The 25,549-nt window shown below is 42.3% G+C and overlaps 1 protein-coding gene across 20 annotated transcripts in view; it reads right to left on the reverse strand.

Moving 5' to 3' along the window:
- Positions 1-25,549, reverse strand: part of nfia (nuclear factor I/A) — a 1,116,080-nt gene that overhangs the window by 36,754 nt on the left and 1,053,777 nt on the right. For 19 of the 20 annotated variants that reach the window (XM_072510961.1, XM_072510968.1, XM_072510960.1 and 16 more), the window contains 2 exons: positions 19,435-19,600; positions 15,501-15,592 (listed from right to left, as the gene is read on the reverse strand). In XM_072510961.1, the coding sequence (XP_072367062.1) occupies positions 15,501-15,592; positions 19,435-19,600 (258 nt within the window). The remainder of the gene's footprint in view (positions 1-15,500; positions 15,593-19,434; positions 19,601-25,549) is intronic. The other variant, XM_072510979.1, reaches the window with a different exon arrangement.

Below are 25,549 nucleotides of genomic sequence, written 5' to 3' on the forward strand. Positions count from 1 at the left end.
GGATAAGATAAACTGTTTCTTTGAGATTGATTGAAAGCTAAATATTGGGTAGAATAACTTGGCTAACTCCCCTGCTCTTCTTCAAAATAACGACATGGGATCCTTTACATCTGCCTGAACACAGATGGGTCCCGCTTTAATGTATCACCTGGAGTAAGGTACCTCCGACACTGGAACATCAGCCTTGACTTTTGTGCTCACATCTTAGAGTGGATCTTGAAGCTGGAACTTGTGACTCAGAGGGCAGGTTACTACCAACTGAGTCATGACTGAAAAACTCAACGGCCAGCCCATGCTAAGAGGCTCTCAGTTTCTGCTGGTGTCTTGCAGAAACTCCAGTGGAACCCGATGCATTCCTTCTTAGTCCAGCCAGAAAGCATAGTCACGTTTCCTCCATTGATGTCAATGCTGACTTCCCCTAAATGAACATAACAATCATAGAATCCCTACAATGCAGAAGGAGGCCATACGGCCCATTGAGTCTGCACCGACCCTCTGAAAGAGCACCCTACCCAGACTAACTTCCGCACCTAACCTGTACATCCCTGGGCACAAAGGGATAATTTAGGTCATGGTAAATCCACCTAACCTGCACATTTTTAGACTGTAGGAGGAAACCGGAGACAAAGGGATAAAGTGCGAAGTCCACACTGACAGTGAACCAAGGCCGGAATTGAGCCCGGGTCCCTGCTGTGATGCAGCAGTGCTAACCACTGTGCCACCGTGTTCCCCCTGGAGAATCAAGAATTTAAATCAGTATATTTTTTGTCCTCTGTCAACGTATCTGAAAATCAATGATGGTAGAAGACCAATGCCAGAATGCTGGAAAGCCCACGGCATAGGTATGTTTTCTATGTATCCCACTATTTAGTAATTCTTAAGAGCATCCATTGCTGGACCCAAAATGATCCCATATTTAGCTCATTTCATATTTTTGCAACTATATTTACAAAGCTAAAATTTGGATCCGCTCTGCTATTGAACTTGGCTTGGAGCTCTTTTGTACTAATATCACTCAAAGCCACTATGCTGTACTCAAGATATTTTTCTTATTTTACAGACACTGCAGATTACTCCAAGTATCCTTCCAATAATAAACTTTAAAGACTATTACACATAGATCAACTGTTTGCCCAATTTTAAAGATTTAACATGATGTTAAAAAATGCTATAACAAGTCAATGACTTTTAAAACATGGTAGTTAATTCAAATGCAGCCAGAAGTGCTGATTCTTTCAGAGGCCAGTGCTGCAAATTGCAAAAATAGTTCGCGGACGAAATATCTCCCATCATGGAACAGGCACAGGAACAAAATATTTAATGAGAAGCAAAGAAAAAGCTTCTTAGAGAGTGTTAACTCTGCCATTTCGCTATCTCAAAGAGCATTTTATGCTTGAGTAATAGCTTCCTCTCATTATGCCTTTCTTTTGCTCATGAAAAAACATCAAAGAGCGCTGCTGGCCTACCTGCTCTACCAGAGGGGTTTTCAGGATATTGCGGTGCAAATTCTAAAGAGCCCAAGTGTCAGCTGCGAAAGACCCCTGCCGACAGGCCAGTTCAACACAAATATTTCACCAGTCATTACATTTCGGAAATCTCTTGACAAAAGACAGCTCATTTCCTGCTTTCTTTCCCCCCCATTTTTTCTTCTTTTTGGAAATAAAGGGTTGTGGTCTTGTTGGAAAATAATTACAATAAACGCATTCACAGCATTAGGATTATAAGGAAAATGTCCGGTTCCTGTTAATCAAAAAGAGCAGGAAACGTACTACCATGATAGAAAATATAGTAACATGATTAACAGGCATAGCAAGACATTGCTTTTAGTTTTTAGGAAATATGGTCAGCATTAGGTGAGCAATTAGATCCAGGAAGAGCAGCTTGCCCTTATTAATTGCTTATTCTTTTGACATAAATAGTAAGCAATGATAACATTCATGGGGAATCACTTAGCCACCATGTCCGGGTAAAATATTAGCTCTTCGCTTATAGTATGTATTAAATTGTAATTCTACTGCCATATATAGCATTATCATTGTAGATACAATTATAACTTTAATTTTGTTTAGTCTCACAAAAGGTAAATGCAGATATTATTACAGTCACTTACTAACATGCAGTTTCTAAAGCTACGCTCAGAAACGTCTGAACATTTCTCTATGTTCACAGCTTAGTCTTGGTCTAAAATGTAGCTCATTTTGTCACATTTCTACTTTGGTTGGCTGACAGCAATGCCACTTCCATCAGAGGTGAGGGTTAGTCTGACTACACTTGGGCACAAAATTGATTATTTTGCGGAACACTGGCATAGTATTTCTACCCTCACACCATCCGCACTCCCTTTACTTAGGAGTGCAACTCTGTAACAAGTTCAAGTTCATGCCACAGGAAGATACTATTGAGCAGCTTGCAGCGGGAATTAATTGTCACGTGATTCCTCTGAACCTCTGCTTTGTGCCACAGCAAGGTTGTTTACAGGTCCATTGAAAGGAATTTTCTAAAAAAAAACTATCCATAAACAAGATGAAAGGTGCAATCTTAGTGGCTAGCTATTAACTCATTTGTTTCCGTATTTTCTGTGACTTGCCTTCAGGAATGTTTTCCTTGCAATTAACATTAAGACCGTGTAAATCTTGAATTTATAAACGTATAGTTCTTGAACTATTCCTTTAAATATGCAATGGTTATATATTGTATAGAACTTTAATTAATTATAGCAATGACATTACTAAACAAATACATACTTGATCAGTTATCACTTACTACCAGTAAATTAATTTGAAGGATGAGAAGGAATCATTGGGATACATCTTGAAGTATTCCCACTATCCCTCAAGTCAGCAGGACTGGAGTGCAGGGAGCTTAGTGCTCACTGAAGTTGCACTGGACTGACCTTGTGGTATTTCTCAAAGTTAACCATCTTTACCAACGCTTGGTATTGCCCCTGGTCTATATTATGCCTAAAGCTGAGAGCTCACCAAAGGGCAGCACTGATGGAAAACTGAACATTCATCAGTCTTAAAAGAAATGTCACATTTAAAATTAAAGCAAGGCAACTATTTGGGTAAATAAATGACTTTAACTTTTCCAAAGGCTGTTCCGAAGTTTTACATTTTTTTCAATTACAGTCAGCTTTTTCGTGAATTAGCAGAGTTCCATATAAACGTTGCCAGCTATTTAAAGGGGAGAAGAACCTCAAAAAAATTTATGAAAAATGGTTCCGAAATTTGCAAACAAATTAAAAGTTAGAACCAGTACAAAAAAAATGTTCGCGAAAAGCTAAAATCTGTCTGCCCCTTTAAAATAATTGATGCTACTAAATTTCCACTACACCTACTTAAGATGTGCAAAGGGAGTATGCAGCAAACCTGTGGGCAGAATTTGTTGCGGCCTTTTGAATCCCAGTCAGGCTCAAATGGGGGTCAGAATCCTGCACTGAGTGGTAAACATTCACTCATCTGTGATATTCCTGAGCCAGCCAATGTATGCTCGGAGAGCAGGCTTGCCATTCAACACAATACCCTCCAGCTTAAAAGTAGCAGCAGGATGCCATGGCAGGTAAGTGGCAGAGACGGAACCCTCTCTCAAACCTCTTCAAATTTTAAATAAAAGGTCTTTGCAGCTAAGCCACCCTATGGCAGGGTTGGGGAAGGGAGAGCCACTCCAGGTCTCGCTTGGCCTATTGCTGTTGCTGACCTCAGAAAGATAAGGAGGGCCTTTAAACCTGCCTAGAACACTGACCCCTCTGTCTGCCATCAGGAACTCTCTTCCAGATGGCTGCAATTTATCCCATCACAGGCAGGAACTTGAAGGCTGCCTGGAATATCCAAGTTGGCTTCTGATAACTTCCACCCCCTAAAACTGCCCCCTGCCCTCCATCCGGGAAAATGGCCAGGCGGCGGAAGCCTCTGTTCCCGCTCTTAGTGCAAGCTAAAAATTCAACCCCATGTTTAAATTAATGTATGGTTCATTTCTAATGAGATATTGTAAGAGAATTGAAAAGGTCTGGAAGATTCTTTTTGCCATGAGTACCTAGTTCTGCACCATCATCTGTGAGAACTGTGGTTGATTATGAAAGCACAGTTGAAACACCTCTGGAGATGATGTTGCTGTCTGCATGGCTAAAAATTAGGATCACAGAATTGAAATCTGGTGGCACAGATATTTAATTTGTTCCTCATAATATTAAAGTTATTTCATAATATTAAAGTTATTTTATGAATTCTAGATGTGATTTGTAATGTGTTAGATTGACTCATTGGTTATTTTTTTAAATGCATGTCACTCAAGCTTTTAATCATTTTAAGATTTAAATTATTTGAGTTGGGCAACATTTTATTGCAGAAATAGTGACCTCAGGAGGAGCAGGCCTAGAGAAGCCTTGCAGAGATATCAGATGGCATCACTGGAAGTCTTCGAACAGAAAAGTCATTTTTCATGCCCTCGTTTTCCCCTACTTGCCTCAATTTTAGAGTCTATAGGGACAGAAAAATAGGAGTAAGCCATTCATTCTCTCATACATGTTCCACCATTCAATTAGATCATGGCTATTTGTCCCCTAAACTCCATCTACCTGCCTTCGTTTTGTAACCCTAATTATTCTTGCCGACTAAAACTCTATCAGATTCACTTTTGAGGTTTTCAAATGACTTAACCTCAGTAGAGTTTTTTTTTTTGAGGGAATGGGGAAGAGGCATCACCCCAGATGGTCTAACTCTAATTTTACAGTTATTTCTGCTTGATGAGCGGCACGGTAGCAGAGTGGTTAGCACTGCTGCCTCACAGCTCCAGGGACCCGGGTTCAATTCCGGCCTCCAGTGACTGTGTGGAGTTTGCACTTTCTCGCAGTGTCTGCATGGGTTTCCTCCGGGTGCTCCAATTTCCTCCTACAGTCCAAAGATGTGCAGTTTGAGTGGATTGGCCATGATCAATTGCCTCTTAGTGTCCAAAAAGGTCAGATGGCGACTGGTTAAAGGGATAGGATGAAGGTTTGGGCTTAAGTAGGGTGCTCTTTTCAAGGGCCGGTGCAGACTCGATGGGATGAATGGCTTCCTTCTGCACTAAAGGGATTCTATGATCTGAGGTTCCCCACCAATGGATACTGTTTTTCATCACCTACTCTATCAAATTAATCAATCATCTGAAATACCTCAATAAGATCATGTCATAATCTTCAATACTCAAGGGAACGCAAACCTAGTCCTGCTAAGAAGAATTATAAATGCAGAGTACATCCATAACCAAGCTAAGGAGCAGCAGAAGCAATAATGCTCTTTTAGGATGATAGACAAGGTGAAAAATTAAAGAGAAATTGTCAGGCATTTTTTAGTCCAAGTTAGTATATATTAAGGATTTTTTTTTATAATTACAGAGAAAAGCAGGTCCATGGTGTCAAAGGTCTTAGCTATGAAGAAAGATCAATGCCATGTGGGCTATTCATCCTTGAAAGTAAATTAAAAAATAAATAAATTTAGAGTACCCAATTCATTTTTTCCAATTAAGGGGGCAATTTAGCGTGTTCAATCCACCTACCTTGCACATCTTTGGGTTGTGGGGGCGAAACCCATGCAAACACGGGGAGAAGGTGCAAACTCCACATGGACAGTGACCCAGAGCCGGGATCGAACCTGGGATCTCGGCGCCGTGAGGCAGCAGTGCTACCACTGAGCCACCCTGCTGCCCCTTGAAAGTAAATTCTGACAGGCAACCACATGGAATTATAGAGCTAGCAGATCTAGAACATTACTTTCAAATAGAAAAAAACCATTCACAGTTAATTGTGCATGGCCAGTTCATTAACATAGCCTCAGGCATGGATTTGGATGGAAACAAGGAGCAGGCTGGTGACGGAAGGTCAAGACCACATATGATGAGTTTGAATAAGATGGAAACAATAGAAGCACCATTGGATGACATTAATATTGAAAGACCTCACACTGTACCCTACCTTTTGCAGTCTTTACTAAATCTAAAGGGACTACAAGAAAAGAGAAGGAAACCTGCGGAAATGAGTGTATTCAGGAGCTGAGCACCTGACATCCTGGTATTAGAAGTGGAGGCGATACTGCGTGAGGTGGCTTCGAGGAGGTAGAACCATGTTTTTAGATACAGCTGATCATTTGTCCAGCTGCATACACTAACACTAGTAGCTGAATGTGTCCTTGCAATAAACGGCACAGTTTTACATTGGTTCTCCAGTGACTCAGAAACTGACAGGGCTTTATCCTCACAATCATTGGCAGATTCCTGTATTTCATTCTGAAAAGCGGTGGCAGGTTCCTGTAGCTTACCATCACTGGCAGGTTCCAATAGCTCATTGTCACTGGCAGGTTCCAATAGCTCACCGTCACTGGCAGGTTCCAATGGCTCACAATCACTGGCAGGCTCCTGTAGCTCACCATCACTGGCAGGTTCCAATAGCTCACCATCACTGGCAGGTTCCAATAGCTCACCGTCACAGGCAGGTTCCAATGGCTCACCATCACTGGCAGGTTCCAATAGCTCACCGTCACTGGCAGGTTCCAATGGCTCACCATCACTGGCAGGTTCCAATAGCTCACCATCACTGGCAGGTTCCAATAGCTCACCATCACTGGCAGGTTCCAATAGCTTACCGTCACTGGCAGGTTCCAATAGCTCACCGTCACTGGCAGGTTCCAATAGCTCACAATCACTGGCAGGCTCCTGTAGCTCACCATCACTGGCAGGCTCCTGTAGCTCACCATCACTGGCAGGTTCCAATAGCTCACCATCACTGGCAGGCTCCTGTAGCTCACCATCACTGGCAGTCTTCATGTAGCTCACCATAACTGGCAGGTTCCAATAGCTCACCATCACGGGCAGGTTCCAATAGGTCACCATCACTGGCAGGTTCCAATAGCTCACCGTCACTGGCAGGTTCCAATAGCTCACCGTAACTGGCAGGTTCCAATAGCTCACCATCACTGACGGTTTCCTGGAGCTCACTATCACAGGCAGTACCAATAGCTCACCATCAGTGGCAGGTTCCAATAGCTCACCATCACTGGCAGGTTCCAATAGCTCACCATCACTGGCAATTTCTAATAGCTCGCCTTCACTGGCAGTTTCCAGTTGCTCACAATCACTGGCAGTATTCAATTGCTCACCATCACTAGCAGCATCCAATAGATCACCATCACTGGCAGGTTCCTGTAGCTCACCGTCACTAGCAGGCTCCTGTAGCTCACCATCACTGGCAGGTTCCAATAGCTCACCATCACTGGCAATTTGTAATAGCTCACCATCACTGGCAATTTCTAATAGCTCACCTTCACTGGCAGTTTCCAGTTGCTCACAATCACTGGCAGTATTCAATTGCTCACCATCACTAGCAGCATCCAATAGATCACCATCACTGGCAGGTTCCTGTAGCTCACCGTCACAGGCAGCACCAATAGCTCACCATCACTGGCAGGTTCCAATAGCTCACCATCACTGGCAGGTTCCAATAGCTCACCATCACTGGCAATTTCTAATAGCTCACCTTCACTGGCAGTTTCCAGTTGCTCACAATCACTGGCAGTATTCAATTGCTCACCATCACTAGCAGCATCCAATAGATCACCATCACTGGCAGTTTCCAATTGCTCACCTTGACTGGCATTATCCAATAGTTCACCTGTTTTATGTTTATTATATGTTCACTGCCAGTTTCCAATAGTTCACTGTCACTTTCCAATTGCTCACAATCTCTTGCCAGTTATGCCTGGGCCTGCAGAAATTGTTGATATCTTGATGGTTTTAGGTAATTAGGAAGTGCTGGCTAGCTGTCACCTGTCCTGCCTTCTCCCATGCAATGCCACTTAGAGTAGTCAACATTACCATTAGTTATTATTCTTAGTGGGGTCATTGGGACTACTGTCCAAACCGAGCGTCTGTCAAAGCAAGATGCCAGCAAGTGTGCAGGCAACTTCTTTCATGCATCCCTCTACAGGTTTTTTGCGCTGTCATAAACCAAAATATATCAGATAGAGCTTTCTGTCCAGGAATCTCATTGGTGCCAGTAACTGTGTTGGAGAAAAAAAGTAAATAATTTATAACTAGCCCAAAGATTTAGGACAATCCAAGTGCCAAGAGTGGAAAACAGAGCGTTAAGAAACTGCTGAAATACACGACAGTATCATTTCCATTACCTCCACTATTACCTATTCCCTCCTAGGAAACCAAGTCACCCATTTGAAACAAATATGATTAATGTTTGACATCCAGGCAGCACATCATGATGAACATGCACTCAAAGCAATAACTAAAAGAAATGTCCACCAATGGAGGTGGCTGATTCCATAATTGCAGTTCCCTCCTGTTGGAGAACATGCCAGCTGCATTTTGGGTAGGAGTTTAGCAGGGCATGATATCTGCTTTTGGCTGCCCATTTTGCTACACTTCAGTGGGTGACTAGAAGTTGGAAAATCTAAGCTAGTCTCTAAATCAGGAAATAATACACCACTAAAACGTAATGATACAAAACATTTTGGGGTAGAAATCTGTCTTGAACGGGGATGCGAAAGGAGCAGCCAATGGAATTAAATATCGGCCAATCTGATGTCACTCATTTAGGACCTATTGGATTATGGCCAAAATCTTTGCATTCTTTGGGTTTATTACTTAGAGTGCATTTAATGGATAGATTATTATGTCCATTACTCTGATGTATGAGCACCACAAGTGACAAAAAGAAAATCTGTAATACTTTGTGCAGTATCTTATATCATGAAGTAATATGAAAAATAACAATGATATTCTTGATTGGTGTAAACCACAAGTAGGCTTGTTAAACATTTAAATCCAGGCTTTATAAATGAACCACAAGTAATTTGATGAAATTAAAGATGGCATAAACAAAACAACCCTGGCTATGCTAATCCTTTTCAGTGCGATATGCTCCGAGTTAAAATACTGAGAAATGGTAATTGCATTTTCTAGCATAGCTAGACATAGCACAGCTTAACATAAAATAGAAGCAGCGCATTGAAACCTGTCCGCAGGTCATCGAAATCAAGGATGGATTTCAATTCAAAACACCTAGGAAAGAAAATCTGCCAGCGTTGTCTAGTCACACTGCTTATTGCATGAACTGCAAATCCATTTATCGATATGCTGAATACTTTGCTGTCATTTGTGCCAAAATGTGATCTGATTGCAGTCTGAAGAAAGCAGAGGGGGAGAAAATGCTGAAAGTTGGTCAATGCCCCCATCACAGTCAAGAAATCAAACACTGCATTTCTGTAAAACCATGCAATTCTGCAGAGCTCTGAACTGGGGTTAATTAATAATGCACAACCACCTGATTAACTGAAGTGCTCTTTCCTGTGTAAACATTTAAAGATGCATAAGGTAGAAAAAGTAGATGTCATATTTTATTTTTGATGCAATGCACTCTCGCCTTCCATTTCTCCTCTTTCAACAATTACTTACTATGCTGACAAAGTCAATAAATTGATCTTCCTCCTGATGTGCTATACAGCAAGATAATCCAATACTGTGCTATGTGCAGTAAAAATAATCAGGGAAGATGGATGGAAGAGACAGCAGTAATATATGTACATCTCTGCAATCCTCTGGCACCAATCTATTGATAGTCAAATGTTCTTAAAAGCAAGTCAGATTCTTCACCAATATCCAAACACCAAATGCTCACAAAGGGCGTTTTGTTCCAGTGATGCAAGGCAAACAAACAGTTAGCTAGTTTATAGTAGAATTGCTTCCAGTGGAAACAGGTACATTTGGTTAGGCTCTGGTGCTGTAGGTTTTGGTCCACTTACACTGCAGGACCAATTACAGATTACCAGCAGCAATAAGTAACCAACTGTGCATGTGTAAGGTTACACAGTTACAGCTAAATGATTAGGCTCCAGACATTCTGGAGATATTGTGTGGTAGACCAATATTGCAGCAGCAACTAGGAAGAATAATTGCAGAATGGTTGGATTTGCTTTTGATGGCAACATGCATATAGATAAAAGACCACTATCCATCTATTGTGACTTCCATTGTCCTGATAGTCACAAGATGCAATAATAATGAAGTTCTTGACTAATCACTCAGTGGATGATCCATTTCAGCTGCTTCTGGTGGTTCCCAGCATATCAGATGCCAGACTTCAGCCAATTCGATTCACTACATGCAATATCAAGAAACAGCTACACGTGATATCAACAGTGAACACAGCAAAGGCTTTGAGCCCTGACAATATTCTGGCAATAGTATTGAAGACTTGCGCTCCAGAACTTGCCACGCCCCCAATCAAGTTTTTCCAGTGTAATATCCAGGCTTTGATTGACAAGTAGCAAGTAACATTCGTGCCACACAATTGACAGGTATTGACCATTTCCAACAGAAATTAATCTAACCATCACCCCCTTGACAATCAAAGGCATTACCATCACTGACCCCACCCCCTAGTCAATGGTGCCCACATCCCATGAATGAATAATTGTTGGTCCCTGACAGTCAGGAAGTGCATAGGTGGGATGTTGGCGGGTACCTTGCTCAGGGTTCTGAGGTGGGTTAAGAGTGGGTGAATGCATTGGGAAGCTCAGGGGCAATAATGACACAAGGTTTGACTTCTGCTCTTCCTAGTCCAGAAGGAAACCAGCAGTGTTTTTTTTTTTACACATACCGTATTTACTTTACATATTACTTGTTTTTAAAGCATGGAGTAATAGTATTACAGAGCTAAAGTTATCTTTTTTTTTTAGCTCAGAATCACGTTCCTGCAAAATCTGAGGCCAAATAAAATTCATTATTAGAGCCAACAGCAGTTATTACATTTTAGGAGTAGCCTTTTCATTTACCGAGTCTTTTGTAATTTGGCAGTTTATTAATGACTCCTCATGCAACTTGTCAGAGACTATAGAGTATGGTCTGAACATAAACACTTTATGCCTAAAAGCATCGTTATCATCACAGGAAATGAGTGGGAATGAAACCCATCGACAGATCTAATTTTATCTTCTTGGGCTTGTTTTCAAGAGGATTTCCTCCACAAAGCCAACTAAACTATTTTGTTGTTAACCATTGGCGGCGCGGTGGCACAGTGGTTAGCACTGCTGACCCGGGTTCAATTCCAGCCTCAGGTCACTGTCTGTGTAGAATTTGCTCTTTCTCCCTGTGTCTGCGTAGGTTTCCTCCGGTGCTCCGGTTTCCTCCCAGTCAAAGATGTGCAGGTTAGGTGGATTGGGCGTGATAAATTGCCCCTTAGTGTCCAAAAGGTTAGGTGGGGTTATTGGGTTACCGATAGGGTGGAGGCGTGGGATTAAGTTGGGTGCTCTTTCCAAGGGCCGGTGCAGACTTGATGGGCCGAATGGCCTCCTTCTGCACTGTAAATTCTATGTTTCTATGATTTCACATAGAACTACAGACATGATGAGCAACGGAGCCTAGATCTGAACTTATGGTGGGAGTCATGTGAGCATAGCTAAGTAGGTCAAACAAACTATGTACCCATCACCTCTCCAGTGTGAAGTCTGGAAAATATTAACTTGTGGGCCTCATCTGTACGCTGGCTGTCAGTCTCTCAATCAAAGGAAGCCCTGACGGTCACCACTGGATATACCATGACAGTCAGTAAGTGCATAGCAGGGGGATGCTGTCAGTACATCTTTGGCAGGGTGGGTGATTGGAAGGGCAGGGGAAGGAAAGCCTGAAGGCAGGGAAGACAGAAGATTTCACACACTGTCCTTCGTGGCCCAGATCGAAGTCAACAAGATTTTCTTTTTTAAACATACCTTTCTTTAGTAGGCCTCTTCTGGTTAGTCTATTCAGGAAGCCATCAGTTAAAATCGCAGTCAGCTCTGAAGGCACCAGTGGAGCCTGAACATGTTTTTAGAAGGACACCAATGCCATCCAGGGAGGGGGTTGCTATCAAATGTGCCTAAAAGCAGCACGTTAAAGTGACATCTGAGAGAACGCAGTGGGTCAGAGGGAACATCACTGCCCCAATTTTAACTGACCACCCAACCCGTTTTCTGCTGAGGGGGCAGGTTTAAAAATTGACCTCTGGTATGCAACCCACATTAAATATTTCATAGAATCATAGAATCCCTACAGTGCAGAAGGGGACCATTCGGGCCATCGAGCCTGTACCGACCTTCCAAAAGAGTACTCCACCCAAGCTCACTCCCTTGCCCTATCCCAATAACTCCTTAACCTAACCTACGCATCTTTATTGGACACTAAGGGGCAATTTAGGACAACCAATCCACCTAACCTGCACATCTTTGGACTGTGGGAGGAAACCAGAGCACCTGGAGGAAACCCACGCATACACGGGGAGAATGTGCAAACTCCACAGAGACAGCGACTCAAGGCCAGAATTGCACCGGGTCCAGAGTTGCAACACTGCTAACCACTGAACCACAGTGCCGCCCTACATGAAGCATAAGTGGAAGTGTCCAGTTATATTGATGTTCCTATTGAGTTAATTTAATTAAATTGCTCGCAGCAAGCACAACAGGCTAGATACATCATATTTATGAGAAAGGGAAGTTTGTTCGTGAAGGAAGAGGAAGGGTAAGATATGTCCCATCAGCTGACAGGATTGAATCAGCTCCTGAATCAGCACTTGTGTGAAATCAACCTCCGTGATGGGCCTTGTTTACTCTGGCACTCACTCCGGATACATAAATCTGTTTGAATATATTGCAATCCAGAGGTCAGATCTTCAGTTTAATCTGACATCTGAAAGGCAGCATCACCTCGTCATAAAATATTGTGAGTGTCTCTAGTTTTTACATCCTTGGTTGGTTAGTTAGTTGAAAATGTTTTACACATATTCAGCTGCCTTAAAGTTGTAGCTTGTCAAGTGTAGGTTACTTTCAGTCAGTTATTTAGTGTGATCTGCACCCTTCTGTAAATTGTTTTCAATTATTTGGGAATAAATTAAAAATCAGCAAGCTCTTACCATATAAATACAAGCACTTAAATATAAGCAAAAGTGCCCACAGATGTTAAGAAATGTCTTGATAGGACTTAAAGAAAAAATGCTTCAACTGTCTGGCGAAACATATAGCACTAGGTCACTGCTTGCATTTTCTTGTTCAAGCAGCAGTAACTGTAGATCAACAGCTTAAAGAACCAGGGCAGGTCCCTGGTCTATATGGAATTTATTGCTTACAAAAAATACAGTAAACATGACATGAAGCTTTTGTGACAGGGTCTCTATCGGTGGATACTTAAGGTTTTGATTTAGAACACAGTTTATGCAGATCTTCCGATACAAATTCTGCAGCTTTAGTTATTCGATCTTTCAGCAAGCCGTGTACTTTCTGTGACCCTTCCTTTCTCAATCCAAGAGGTTTCAATGGTATGCTGTTAAACCTGTACTGTCTAAATAGCTGTAAACTAGAGCTGTTAATAAATAGTGGTAGCAAGCAAATGGATTATGCTACAGACAAGTCATTAGAAAACTGTATAAAGCCATTGCGTTAGCAGCAATAAATTTTCATGTATCATGGTGTGTGTCTTCATTTTGCAACATTATCAGGTTGATTGGTTCCTTTGTTAGTTTAAGGAGCAATATATTGTTTCGCTAAAATTAACGAAGTTCAAAACCTTAATTAGACTTACTTTGTGCTGTACAAGGAACTCCCCTTTGCACTACTTTGTGACTAAATGCTTACAAACTTAACGCTTGCAGATTCAGATGACTAGATTCTAAAACATTCAATGAATAACAAAATGACTAATTCTTTACATTAGAATGTGTAAATTTGAGCAAACGTCATTTTTTAATGAAATGAAATGAAAATCGCTTATTGCCACGAGTAGGCTTCAATTAAGTTACTGTGAGCTAGCATTTTGTTAGCAAACTGGACAATGCAGAAAAATGCAACTAGCTATGGGGAAAACACTAAATGGTTAAAAAAAAACATTTTGGTTGTTGAGTTTTTATTTTTCGTCCTTAAACTTAATATTTTAGCCACTTAGGTTCACCTATCTTGCTGCTGTAGACTCTTTCCCAGCTAAACAAATGCAGTTAAACTCTTATTGCCTGCAGCACTTCTGTGGTGAGGTTGGAATTAGTTAATGATTTTTGTCTCTCACATTTGCATCTTCTTCTCCTCCCTCCTGCAGATCTTTCAAAATCACAAATGTACCATGCATTCACAGACGAGATCGATCTCCTCACAGTCAGTCGGAGTGCATCAATACCGCTATTGCGTGCCTCACAGATAGAACTTGCTACCTTAAGGATTAGGAGATCTTTGAATAAATATTTGATTAAGAGATTAGAATGCGGGCACACAAAAACAAGAAGTTTTTAAAGTCAGGAACAATTGAGGCTACCTGCGTGAGCCATCTGTTTTTTAAACCACAAAAAGGTTTGATTGCCCATTTATAATGTCATTTGTAAACCACAGAGCTTGCACTTGCTGGGGCACTCCAGTCTGCAATTGATGATATTGAAACTCCACATACTATCTCATCATCAATCACTGGTTATGTGCAGAATCAGTTTATAGTGGATACAGGGGAAAAATGGAATAATCCTGAATTTCTAGCACTTATCAATCTTACAGATTGTAAAAATTACATTTTTGTGCAGATTAAGTTCCTAATACATCAGCATTGTTTTCTGTGAAACTTATCCTTTTATTCTGTAATCCGTACAGCTCTGAGTGGAAAAAAATGCATTAATGGTTCCTAAGGCATTTACAGACTTTGCTATACAAGGAACATGAGACTGGACTCAGACATAGTGCCAGTTTATAGCTTTTCACAGCAACTCTCATAATATACAGGTCTTTCCAACAGCCTCCCTTGCTCACTGTTACATTTAAAAAAAAATGTGATAAATAAAATGGATGCTGGATTTTTCAGAGAAGCTGTGGTGTGTTATGTACTTTAGTTTTACTTTATTTGTGACTAGTATTAATTTATAGATTTTTCCTCTTATCTACCAATTTGAAAATACATCAACAGTTCAAAAGTAGAAATACAAAAGGATATTTCAAATAGATATTGAAATTTAGATTCAAACAATTATTAAATGAATACTACTTTTCCAAATTATGCAGAATGAAATTCTGTGGCATATAAGACTTTCAAAACAGCTGACACAAGCAGCTTTTTATGTTGTAAGCTAGAATTTATGTCACACTTACATTGTCTTTTCCAAAACAGCACTAAATAGTGAATGTAGACAGAAAAGTACAACTAGCAGGCTGATGCACTTCATTGGTTTTCAGAAGATAAAGAGGGTGACAACATCACACTTAATGATTACTTGAAATACTATCAATTGCCAGGTATCACAAAAGGTTGCATGGATTTTACTTTCAGCTAACATGCAGACTTCCTGTATCTTTCAATAAAAAGTTGTATTCCTTTTACGGCTGGAGTGTAAAGACATTTCTGAAAAATCCCCACTGGCTACCACAATATGCTGTCTGAAAGCAGCAAACTAATGAAGTTGACTGCACAGAGGTAAAAGACCACAAAAAGCTACACTGAATATGGAAAGGTTCAAAGCTGCCCACCTGTGGCTGTTGAGGGATATTTACAAAGCTGGGATCCCGTGGTCCAACACTCACGAATCGGTTTGCAGGGGAGGTGCTGGGTGTCGAGTAGGCTGTGAAGGGAAGGGATACATGCGTTCAGGAAGCAGCAGTGGGTTGCACACAAACAACAAACATCTTAAGCCTTACTGAAAGACAGCAGGGTCTATAGAAGCACTCACCGAAACATATGCCTGGTACTCCTTTTACCATGTGATTATGTTTTGAAGCTTGAAAAACTCCAGCTTCCAGTTAAAAAAGGACACATATACAGACAACGCAATGATCTTTTTTGTTGGGTGAGAATCACAGTGTTACAACAACCACACATTGTAAAACAGTAGCTAAACTTAATTTCATTGGGAATATATTAATATAGAAGCATGAATGTAAAGGGTCACAGAAAGTGCTACTGGTTAATATCCGTTACCTGTGATGCATGGGTCTGAGGAATAAAGAAGCAATATGAGTAAGTGAGCTAAAACATAAATAGTAGAATTCAAATGCAAATATAATTTAAGTTGTACAGCAAGGACAATGTTTTAGGATAGAAAATAATTAAACATTAGCTAATGCTAGATATTGAACATTAAACTAGAACCTGTAGCAATAAAAACAACTTGTCCCCAGTTCTAAAAAAATTAAGAAGTGCTCCTGTGCTACTTCCCTCAATGATTCATGTGAATAATGGAAGCTAAATAAAGGGAAACAGGGCTGAAAAATAAAAGTAATTTTACAGGAGTTTGACCTTCCTTGATTTGGTCTTGGATAACAGATACATGGCATTTAAAGAAGCTCAACTGGAAATTGTCAACTGAAAGGATCACAAATATTGGGATAAAAACTCTCCTGATCACCAAATGTAGCAACATCATAAATAGGTTTGCGAAAATTTCCTTTGGGTATTTCTCATAAAATCAAAAATAGACTGTAAAAGAATGTTACGAATCATTCTAAATATTATGCTGCTACAGGTAACAGCCAGAAGAATTCTTCTCTCAAATCCTTCCTCCAAAAAGTTACCAAATACAACTTTGAATAAAGTCGAGGATAACATAACAGGGCAGCATAGTACACAGTGGGTAGCACTGTTGCTTCACAGCTCCAGGGTCCCAGGTTCGATTCCCGGCTTGGGTCACTGTCTGTGCGGAGTCTGCACGTTCGCCCGTGTCAATGTGGGTTGCCCCGGGTGCTCCCGTTTCCTCCCACAAGTCCCAAAAGACGTGCTGTTAGGTGAATTGGATATTCTAAATTCTCCCTCTGTGTACCCGAACAGGCGCCAGAATGTGGCGACTAGGGGCTTTTCACAGTAACTTCATTGCAGTGTTAATGTAAGCCTAGTTGTGATAATAAAGATTATTATAACATTCCTTCACAGTTTGCTGCATACAAGTGAGCTGAGCTCTCATTACCATCCACTATAGTGAGAATACTGTCAAGATGCAAATGGTCTCCCATTGTATCTGTTATCTCAGCTGACTCAAGAACAGCAGAGAGAAACCAGAGTAAGGACATCAATCTTATAATTGCAAAAAATATAAACTATAATAAGCCTCAGCTGAACTTAAGCATGCAAAGGTAACATCTATTAACAAATAAAAATGTGGTTCCTTACTAACTGTGGGAAGGTGGAGTTAATAATTTACTAGCTCTACGCTGATGAATTTTAAAAAAGTTTGGAACGATTATTAAACCATATTTATTGTCTCATTTTTATTGTTAGCAAAACATATTATTTTCTAATTCAATTTATGCTTTCAGCAGCATACATGTAGCATAAGTTTTCTACATTATTCCATTATATTTGGTCACTACCTACTTCAGATCACATTGCTTTTATCCATATATTGCAACCTTAATGCAATTCATTAGAGAATAGCACTTCCCAATCTATGATTATATCAAGCAGCAGAATTTTCTTGTGTTTATATTTTATCACCAACAGGGTGTTGTAGATAGTGAGATGGTTTAACACATGATTGTGCTAAGAATCTTAAAACAATCCAATCTGTTCTTATTCTACCCCACTCTACTGATGATCTTATTAAACTCATCGTTAATGTAAATAATTTACCTCAGTCAAACATCACTAGAGATCCAGTTTGTGCAGTGTGTGGACTGCTGATTACTGATGCACTGTTCCGGTGATGGTGGGGGGACATTTGTGGATCAACACTTGAAAGATCTGGAGAGACCGACTGAGGGCGGGGAAGTGAGAAAATAAATCTCTACTTCCCTTACATCGATGGGGTGGGAATTTTCAACTCGGAGCATGATTGCTCCTCTTGGGTGTAAAAATATCTCAAAATAAATCCTACATAAATCCTTAAATTTCCCTGGCGTGGAGATGCCGGTGTTGGACTGGGGTGAGCACAGTAAGAAGTCTTACAACACCAAATTTCCCTGAGCGACCTTTAGTAGTCCCTATAAGGAATGAATGAGGCTTATTCTGGCTATTTGTATATTAAAATTGTATCCGAGGATGTAACATAAGACTGGATATTTTGAGCAAGCAACATCTTGATTTTAATTTCTCATCCTGGTTTCCAAATCCCTCCCATTACCTTGGCCCCCCCTGTCTCCGTAATCAACTCCAAACCAACAACCCTCTAAGATATCTGTATTTATCATTAAACATTAGCTAATGCGATATAATTAACATTAAACTAGCAATAAAAACATGTCCCCAGCACTCAAAACTTTAAAAACTGCTCCTGTGCTTCCTTCAATGTTTTATATGAATAATTGAAGCTAAATAATTTTACAGGATGTACTTATCCAGCGTCATGAGCATCCAGATTTCATTGCTCCACCATTGGCCATGCCTTCAGCTGCCTCGACCCCAAGCTCTGAAATACACTTCCTGTGCCATCTGCCTCTCTACTGCATTTTCCTCCTTTAAGACACTAGAAAAAACCTAGCTCTTTGAACAAGCATTTGGTTATCTGACCATAGAATCATAGAATTTACAGTGCAGAAGGAGGCCATTCAGCCCATCGAGTCCGCACCGGCCCTTGGAAAGAGCACCCTACTTAAGCCCCACGCCTCCCCCCTATCTCCTTTATCCCCGTAACCCCACCTAACCTTTTTTGGACACTAAGGGCAATTTAGAATTGCCAATCCACCTAACCTGGACATCTTTGGACTGTGGGAGAAAACCGGAGCACCCGGAGAAAACCCACGCACACATGGGGAGAATGTGCAGACTCCACACAGACAGTGACCCAAGCTGGGAATCGAACCTGGGACCCTGGAGCTGTGAGGCAACTGTGCTAACCACTATGCTACCGTGCTGCCCAAGTATCTCTTTACTTGGCTTTCTGTCATGCTTTGTTAATAATGGTCCTGTGAAGCACCTTGGGATATTTCATTACCATAAAGGTGCTAAGGTGTAGCTATTGGTGAAGGCATTGCTGCCTATTTAAAGGTCTGCCTGAAAATAGGCGTCTAATATTTCTTACTTTTCTCTACCCGTCTCATTTAACAGGTGAGAAATGGGTGGCGGATGATTTGAAATACCCTGTGTATCACTTTGCTAATATGCCCTTTACAATGGAAGCATTTTTGGAGAGAGATGTGAAGAAAACTGCGCAATTTTCACATTTTTTAAATGTTATGGTTTACAGGCGAAAATACCATTAGAAAGAAAATAATTTCTAAACTGAAACAAAAGCAGGGATAATGTAAAGCTTTTATCTAGAAGCCAGCAAACAGATAGTAGATAAAATCTCCAATTCTTTGATTGAGATGGGTGACTTTGATGGGCAGCAACTTCAAAAAGACAAAAGTTAACCAATATGCTTTCAACATGAATACATATTGAGCTATACGTGATCTAATGCTTGGGCCACTGTAGAAGGTCGGCATCACATATTTTCAGAGAATATGACATGCTTTTTTGTGGAAGTTAACTTACTGGGTGAAGTAGGTGATGCTGCTCCTCCATCTGTTGATGTGGTGGTTGGTTTTGTGTCTGGCACTGGCAGAGGCACAGGCCTAGCCATAGGCGGAGGAGGTGGTGGTGGCAACATTGGGGTGGGAAGGAATGGATTATGGACTTTGCCTTGGCTGCTTCCATTGGGCTGTGGGACAGAGTGAAAGTAATAATAAGTCAAGAGCACAACTGGAAATGTCTCTGTAAGCAATGATTAGAGTTAATGGAGGCATCAACATAAAAGTATTGTGATATTAAAGGAAGTTAAACTACAGAATGAATTTGTGGCTGTACTTTTTGTCATATCCTGCACATGCTTCGGCCACCGTAAGAATAATGTGCCATCTCAGCCTGGACAAGCTGGGGACCCAATATCATATTTGACAGTTTATGTTAATAACAGATCTTATACTACTATTTTAATAATATCTCCATTTTCAGTACACAGCTGTACCACTGCTGATATATTCAGTGTCAAACGCTGAAGAGAAATGGGCACACAAAGCATTATTAAGTCTTTAGCTATCCCCATGGATGCTTTAAATATAATTATTTAAGCAGCTAACAATCAAGTGTTGTGATGATATGCATAAGTTAAGTTTGTACATAATGTTAGGTACAACCGCCGACCACTCATCACGTGACCCTGTGGTCTGGGAGTTGAGAGTAGGTTAAGCTTAAGGATAGACATAGTTTGTAGTAGTTCCACAATAGTTAATTAGTGTTCGTAGTTTATTATTTTACTTATCCTAGTTATCTTATCACGCAGTTGTTCTACAATAAATTATTTAAACAAGATGTTCATCATTGACCGGCCAGTTTACAGAACATCACATGGTACCAGGATTGATGATTTAATAAGAACTAAAAGATTTGGTACGAAAATATCCAAACCACTAAAGATAACTTTGAAGGGCAGCACGGTGGCACAGTGGTTAGTACAGCTGGCTCATGGCCGTGGTCCCAGGTTCGATCCTGGCTCTGGGTCACTGTGTGGAGTTTGCACATTCTCCCCGTGTTTGCGTGGGTTTCGCCCCACAACCCAAAGATGTGCAGGTTAGGTGGATTGGCCTTAGGTAAATTTACTTTAAAAAAAGATACCTTTGAAGGATAAGGAAGGAAATGCATCTTTGCTACTAACATTGCTAGTTACTGGCATTTGGTGCTCAACGCGCGGTAAAACCTCGAAGTCCGAGATGGAAGGCATAAAGCCACCTCAACAGTTTCAGATTACCAGTAACGTAGACGAGAAAAGGAGGGTGTGTAAGCAACAGTTTAAACTCTATGTTGCTGGCCTTGGTCTGCAGACACAACCCGATGAGAGGCGTATCACGTTTCTGCTTACCGTAGCAGGTCCCCAAGCAATTGAAAACTTCAATACTTTTGCATTTGAAAACGAGGTTTGACAGCAAAAGCTTCGAAGAAGTGCTTAAACAATTAGATCGGTATTGCTCCCTTAGAAACAACTAAACCTTTGAGCTCTATATATTCCGTATGCGCACCCAGAGCGCGGGAGAGGCATTCGACAGCTTCCTCACTGACTTGCGATTGAAGGTGCAGTCGTGCAACTTCAGCACACTCCAGTTGTCAATGATACGAGACCAGATAGTTTTTGGAATCTCCAATAATAAAGTGTGCGTGTGGCTTCTGCGGGAAGCAGACCTACAACTTTAAAGTGCGATTCAAATATGTCACGCTAGTGAACTTGTTGCAAAGCAGCTCAACACGTTGAATCTGCGTAATTTGGCACGAAGGCAGAAGAGGTGGTAGACGGCAGTAGTGTGGTGACGCAGCTGAATAAGAAACATGCTCCCAGTGTGGGTGGTCATTATGAGCGGCCGATCCGATCCAATCCTCCATTTTGTGTCCGTGATATGGCGAACTGTATTTGCCACGGCAATGCCCTGCATATGGAAAAACATGTGCCATCTGTCATGGGTCAGAGGCTGCGCACGCGGGAGCCTGTAGCGGCCGCGCCATGCTCCATGGAGGACTCAGCCCGCAGACCTGGAATAGCAAAATAGTGCACCGCATTGGCTGCTCGTACGCCCCGGAGCGCCCGCACACATTGTCCCCAGCCCCGAATGAAGCCCTTCCTGCCTGCCCATCGGCACTCCCCCGACTGTGGCGGCCCCGGACTGAGTCCGCAGCCACATTGCGAGGATCCCGGACGGTAGGACCATGAGAGACCCGCGCCGTCGGGAATTCGGCCAGTCGGGGAGAGATCATCGTGGGGCGGGCCTCAGGTAATGGCGGTGTATACTCCACGTGTACGCCAATGTTCAGGGGGGGGGGGGGGGCAGAGAATTTAAAAACCGGCTCCGCTCCCGATTTCGCTGTCAAAACGGATTCTTCGCCCTGTCACCGAACGCGATTTCGGCGTTGGGGAGAAAAGAATCCAGGCCATGATCTCCAGCGAAGACAAGGAGACTCAAGTCATTCAAAATAGCAATGTATTTGTATCAATCTGCAGCAGTGAATTGAAGGCAGATAATCATAAACCTAAATGGACAGTGCCATTAAAGATAAATGGCACAGTGTTAACAGTCAAGCTCGACACTGGTGCGAGGGCCAACCTCATCAATCTGTCTAATGTAAAAAAGCTGGGAATTCAACCAAAAATAGTTACCAGAACGGTATTATTTTTAAAATAAAAATTTAGAGTACCCAATTCATTTTTTCCAATTAAGGGGCAATTTAGCATGGTCAACCCACCTACTCTGCACATCTTTGGATTGTGGGGGCAAAACCCACACAAAAACGGAGAATGTACAAACTCCACGAGGACATTGACCCAGAGCCAGGATCAAACCTGGGACCTTGGCGCCGTGAGGCAGCAGTCCAGAATGGTATTATTAAGAGATTAAAATGGTAATGAAATCTCGTTGTTTGGAGCATGTGAGCTTGATGTCGATGTCAAAAACAAAATGTACAAGTTGAAATTTTCTGTGGTGGTGGCGGACCTTGAGTCTTTAATTGGACTTGAGGTGTGTGAGGAGCTGCAGCTTGTCCGACGAGTCAATAGTGCAGATAATGCTGCAACAGATCCTCATTCCTCAGGAGACGCCATACTGAATGATTTCCCTGAAATTTTCCAAAGTTTTGGTACGTTTCAGTACACGTACAAGATTCAATTGAAGAGAGATGCAAAGCCTGTGATTCATGCAGCGAGACATGTGTCGCCGCCATTAAGGGATAAACTAAAAGCAGAGCTATAAAGAGTGACTGCCTTGGGTGTCATTAAGCTTACTGAAGCCCAGGGTTTGGGTCTCCCGAACCTGTTGTACTACTACTGGGCGGCGAATGTGGAGAAGGTGCGGAGCTGGGTCAGAGGGGTTGATTCCCAGTGGGTCAGAATGGAGGAGAGTTTGTGCAGGGGGTCGGGGCTGAAAGCACTAGCAACAGCACCGCTCCCGATAGCTCCAGGGAAATACTCAGGAAGTCCGGTAATAATAGCTCATTGAAAATCTGGAGGCAGTTTCGCCAACACTTCGGGTTGGGGACAGGGTCAAGGGAAATGCCGATTCGGGGGAACCACAGATTTGAGCCAGGGAGGTGGGATGCAAGTTTTCGGAAATGGGAAGAGAGGGGGATTAAGACGCTATAAGATTTGTTTCTTCGGGGTCGGTTTGCAGGATTGAGGGAGCTGGAAGCGAAGTATGGGCTGGAGCAGGGAGAAGTGTTCAGGTACATGCAGGTTCAGGATTTTGCCAGGAAGGAGATACAGGGCTTCCCAGAGGAACCGGCCTCCACATTGCTGGAGGAGGTGCTGACGACAAGGGGACTGGAGAAGGGGGCAGTGTCAGCGGTGTACGGAGCTGTTTTGGAAGAGGATAAGGCATCACTGGGAAGGATCAAAGCAAAGTGGGAGGAAGAGCTGGGAGAGGTTATAGAGGAGGGGGTCTGGTGTGAGGTGCTCCGGAGAGTGAATGCCTCCACCTCGTGCGCAAGGTTGGGGCTGATACAGCTGAAGGCGGTATATAGAGCACACCTCACGAGGGTGAGGATGAGCCGATTTTTTGAAGGAGTAGAGGATGTGTGTGAGCGTTGCGGGAGGGGGCCCGCTAATCACGTTCATATGTTTTGGTCCTGTCCAAAGCTAGGGGAGTACTGGAAGGAGGTGTTTAGGGTAATTTCTAAGGTGGTGCGTGTGAAACTGGACCCGGGTCCCCAGGTGGCCATATTCGGGGTGTCGGACCAGCCAGGGTTGGAAACGGGTGCGGAGGCAGATATCATAGCCTTCGCCTCGTTGATCGCCCGAAGGCGGATCCTGCTGGGATGGAGAGCAGCCTCTCCACCCAGTGCCCTGGCGTGGCAGGGGGACCTGTTGGAATACTTGACCCTTGAGAAGGTTAAGTTCGAACTGAGGGGAAGCTCGGAGGTGTTCTACAAGTCATGGGCACTATTTATTATGCACTTTCAAGAACTGGATAATATCGAACATTAGTTGGGGGGGGGTGGGAGGGTTGGGGGGTAGGGGGACTGTGTATATTAAGGGTGACAATGGGTAATCCCTGATTCCTTTTTGTAATTTGTTTATGTAAACATGCGGGCTGATGTTTGGGGGTGGTGGGAGGATGGGAGCACTGTTACTGTTATGGGGATTGACATATCTGTTGCTGATTATTGTTTATTGTTGATGGGCGTAAATGCGGGTGAAAATGTGAAAAAGGAGAATAAAAATATATTTTTAAAAAAAATCTTACTGAAGCCCCTATAGACTGGGTTAATTCTATGGTATATGTAAAGAAGTAAAATGAAGAACCTCCACGATGGATGACCAGTATTCATGGTGTCAAACTAGAGAAGAAACTAGAATGGGCAACATGGTAGCATTGTGGATAGCACAATTGCTTCACAGCGCCAGGGTCCCAGGTTCGATTCCGGCTTGGGTCACTGTCTGTGCGGAGTCTGCACATTCTCCCAGTGTGTGCGTGGGTTTCTTCCGGGTGCTCCGGTTTCCTCCCACAGTCCAAAGATGTGCAGGTTAGGTGGATTGGCCATGATAAATTGCCCTTAGTGTCTAAAATTGCCCTTAGTGTTGGGTGGGGTTACTGGGTTATGGGGATAGGATGGAGGTGTTGACCTTGGGTAGGGTGCTCTTTCCAAGAGCCGGTGGAGACTCGATGGGCTGAATGGCCTCCTTCCGCACTGTAAATTCTATGATAATCTATGATAAGAAGACCATAAGAGCATAAGACATAGGAGCAGAATTAGGCCACTTGGCCCATCGAGTCTGCTCCGCCATTCAATCATGGCTGATATTTTCTCATCCCCATTCTCCTGCCTTCTCCCCATAACCCCTGATCCTCTTGATTAATCAAGAACCTATCTATCTCTGTCTTAAAGACACTCAGTGAATTGGCCTCCACAGCCTTCTGCGGCAAAGAGTTCCACAGATTCACCACCCTCTGGCTGAAAAAATTCCTCCTCATCTCCGTTTTGAAGGATCGTCCCTTTAATCTGAGATGGTGTCCTCTGGTTCTAGTTTTTCCTACAAGTGGAAACATCCCCTCCACGTCCACTCTATCCAGGCCTCGCAGTATCTTGTACGTTTCAATAAGATCCCCTTTCATCCTTCTAAACTCCAACGAGTACAGACTCAGAGTCCTCAAATGTTCCTCATATGACAAGTTCTTCATTCCAGGCATCATTTTTGTGAACGTCCTCTGGACCCTTTCCAAGGCCAGCACATCCTTCCTTAGATATGGGGCCCAAAACTGCTCACAATACTCCAAATGGGGTCTGACCAGAGCCTTATACAGCCTCAGAAGTACATCTCTGGTCTTGTATTCCAGCCCTCTTGACATGAATGCTAACATTGCATTTGCCTTCTTAACTGCCGACTGAACCTGCACATTAACCTTAAGCAATCTTAACCTTAAGAACTGAATGTTGCAGAAGGTGAGAAGATATCTTCGCGAAGGATGGCCCAGAGAATCCTGCTCCGGTTTCTACCACGTGAGAGAAGAGTTGGATGTTGCAAATAGAGTTTTGTTGCGAAATAAGCAAACAGCAATTCTGAAATCTTTAAGATCAGTGGTTCTGAGCGAGCTCCATGCAGAGCACAATGGAAAGAAAAAGTGTAAAAAGAAAG

This window comes from Scyliorhinus torazame, chromosome 7 (assembly GCF_047496885.1).
Source record: "Scyliorhinus torazame isolate Kashiwa2021f chromosome 7, sScyTor2.1, whole genome shotgun sequence".
Lineage (NCBI taxonomy): Eukaryota > Metazoa > Chordata > Chondrichthyes > Carcharhiniformes > Scyliorhinidae > Scyliorhinus > Scyliorhinus torazame.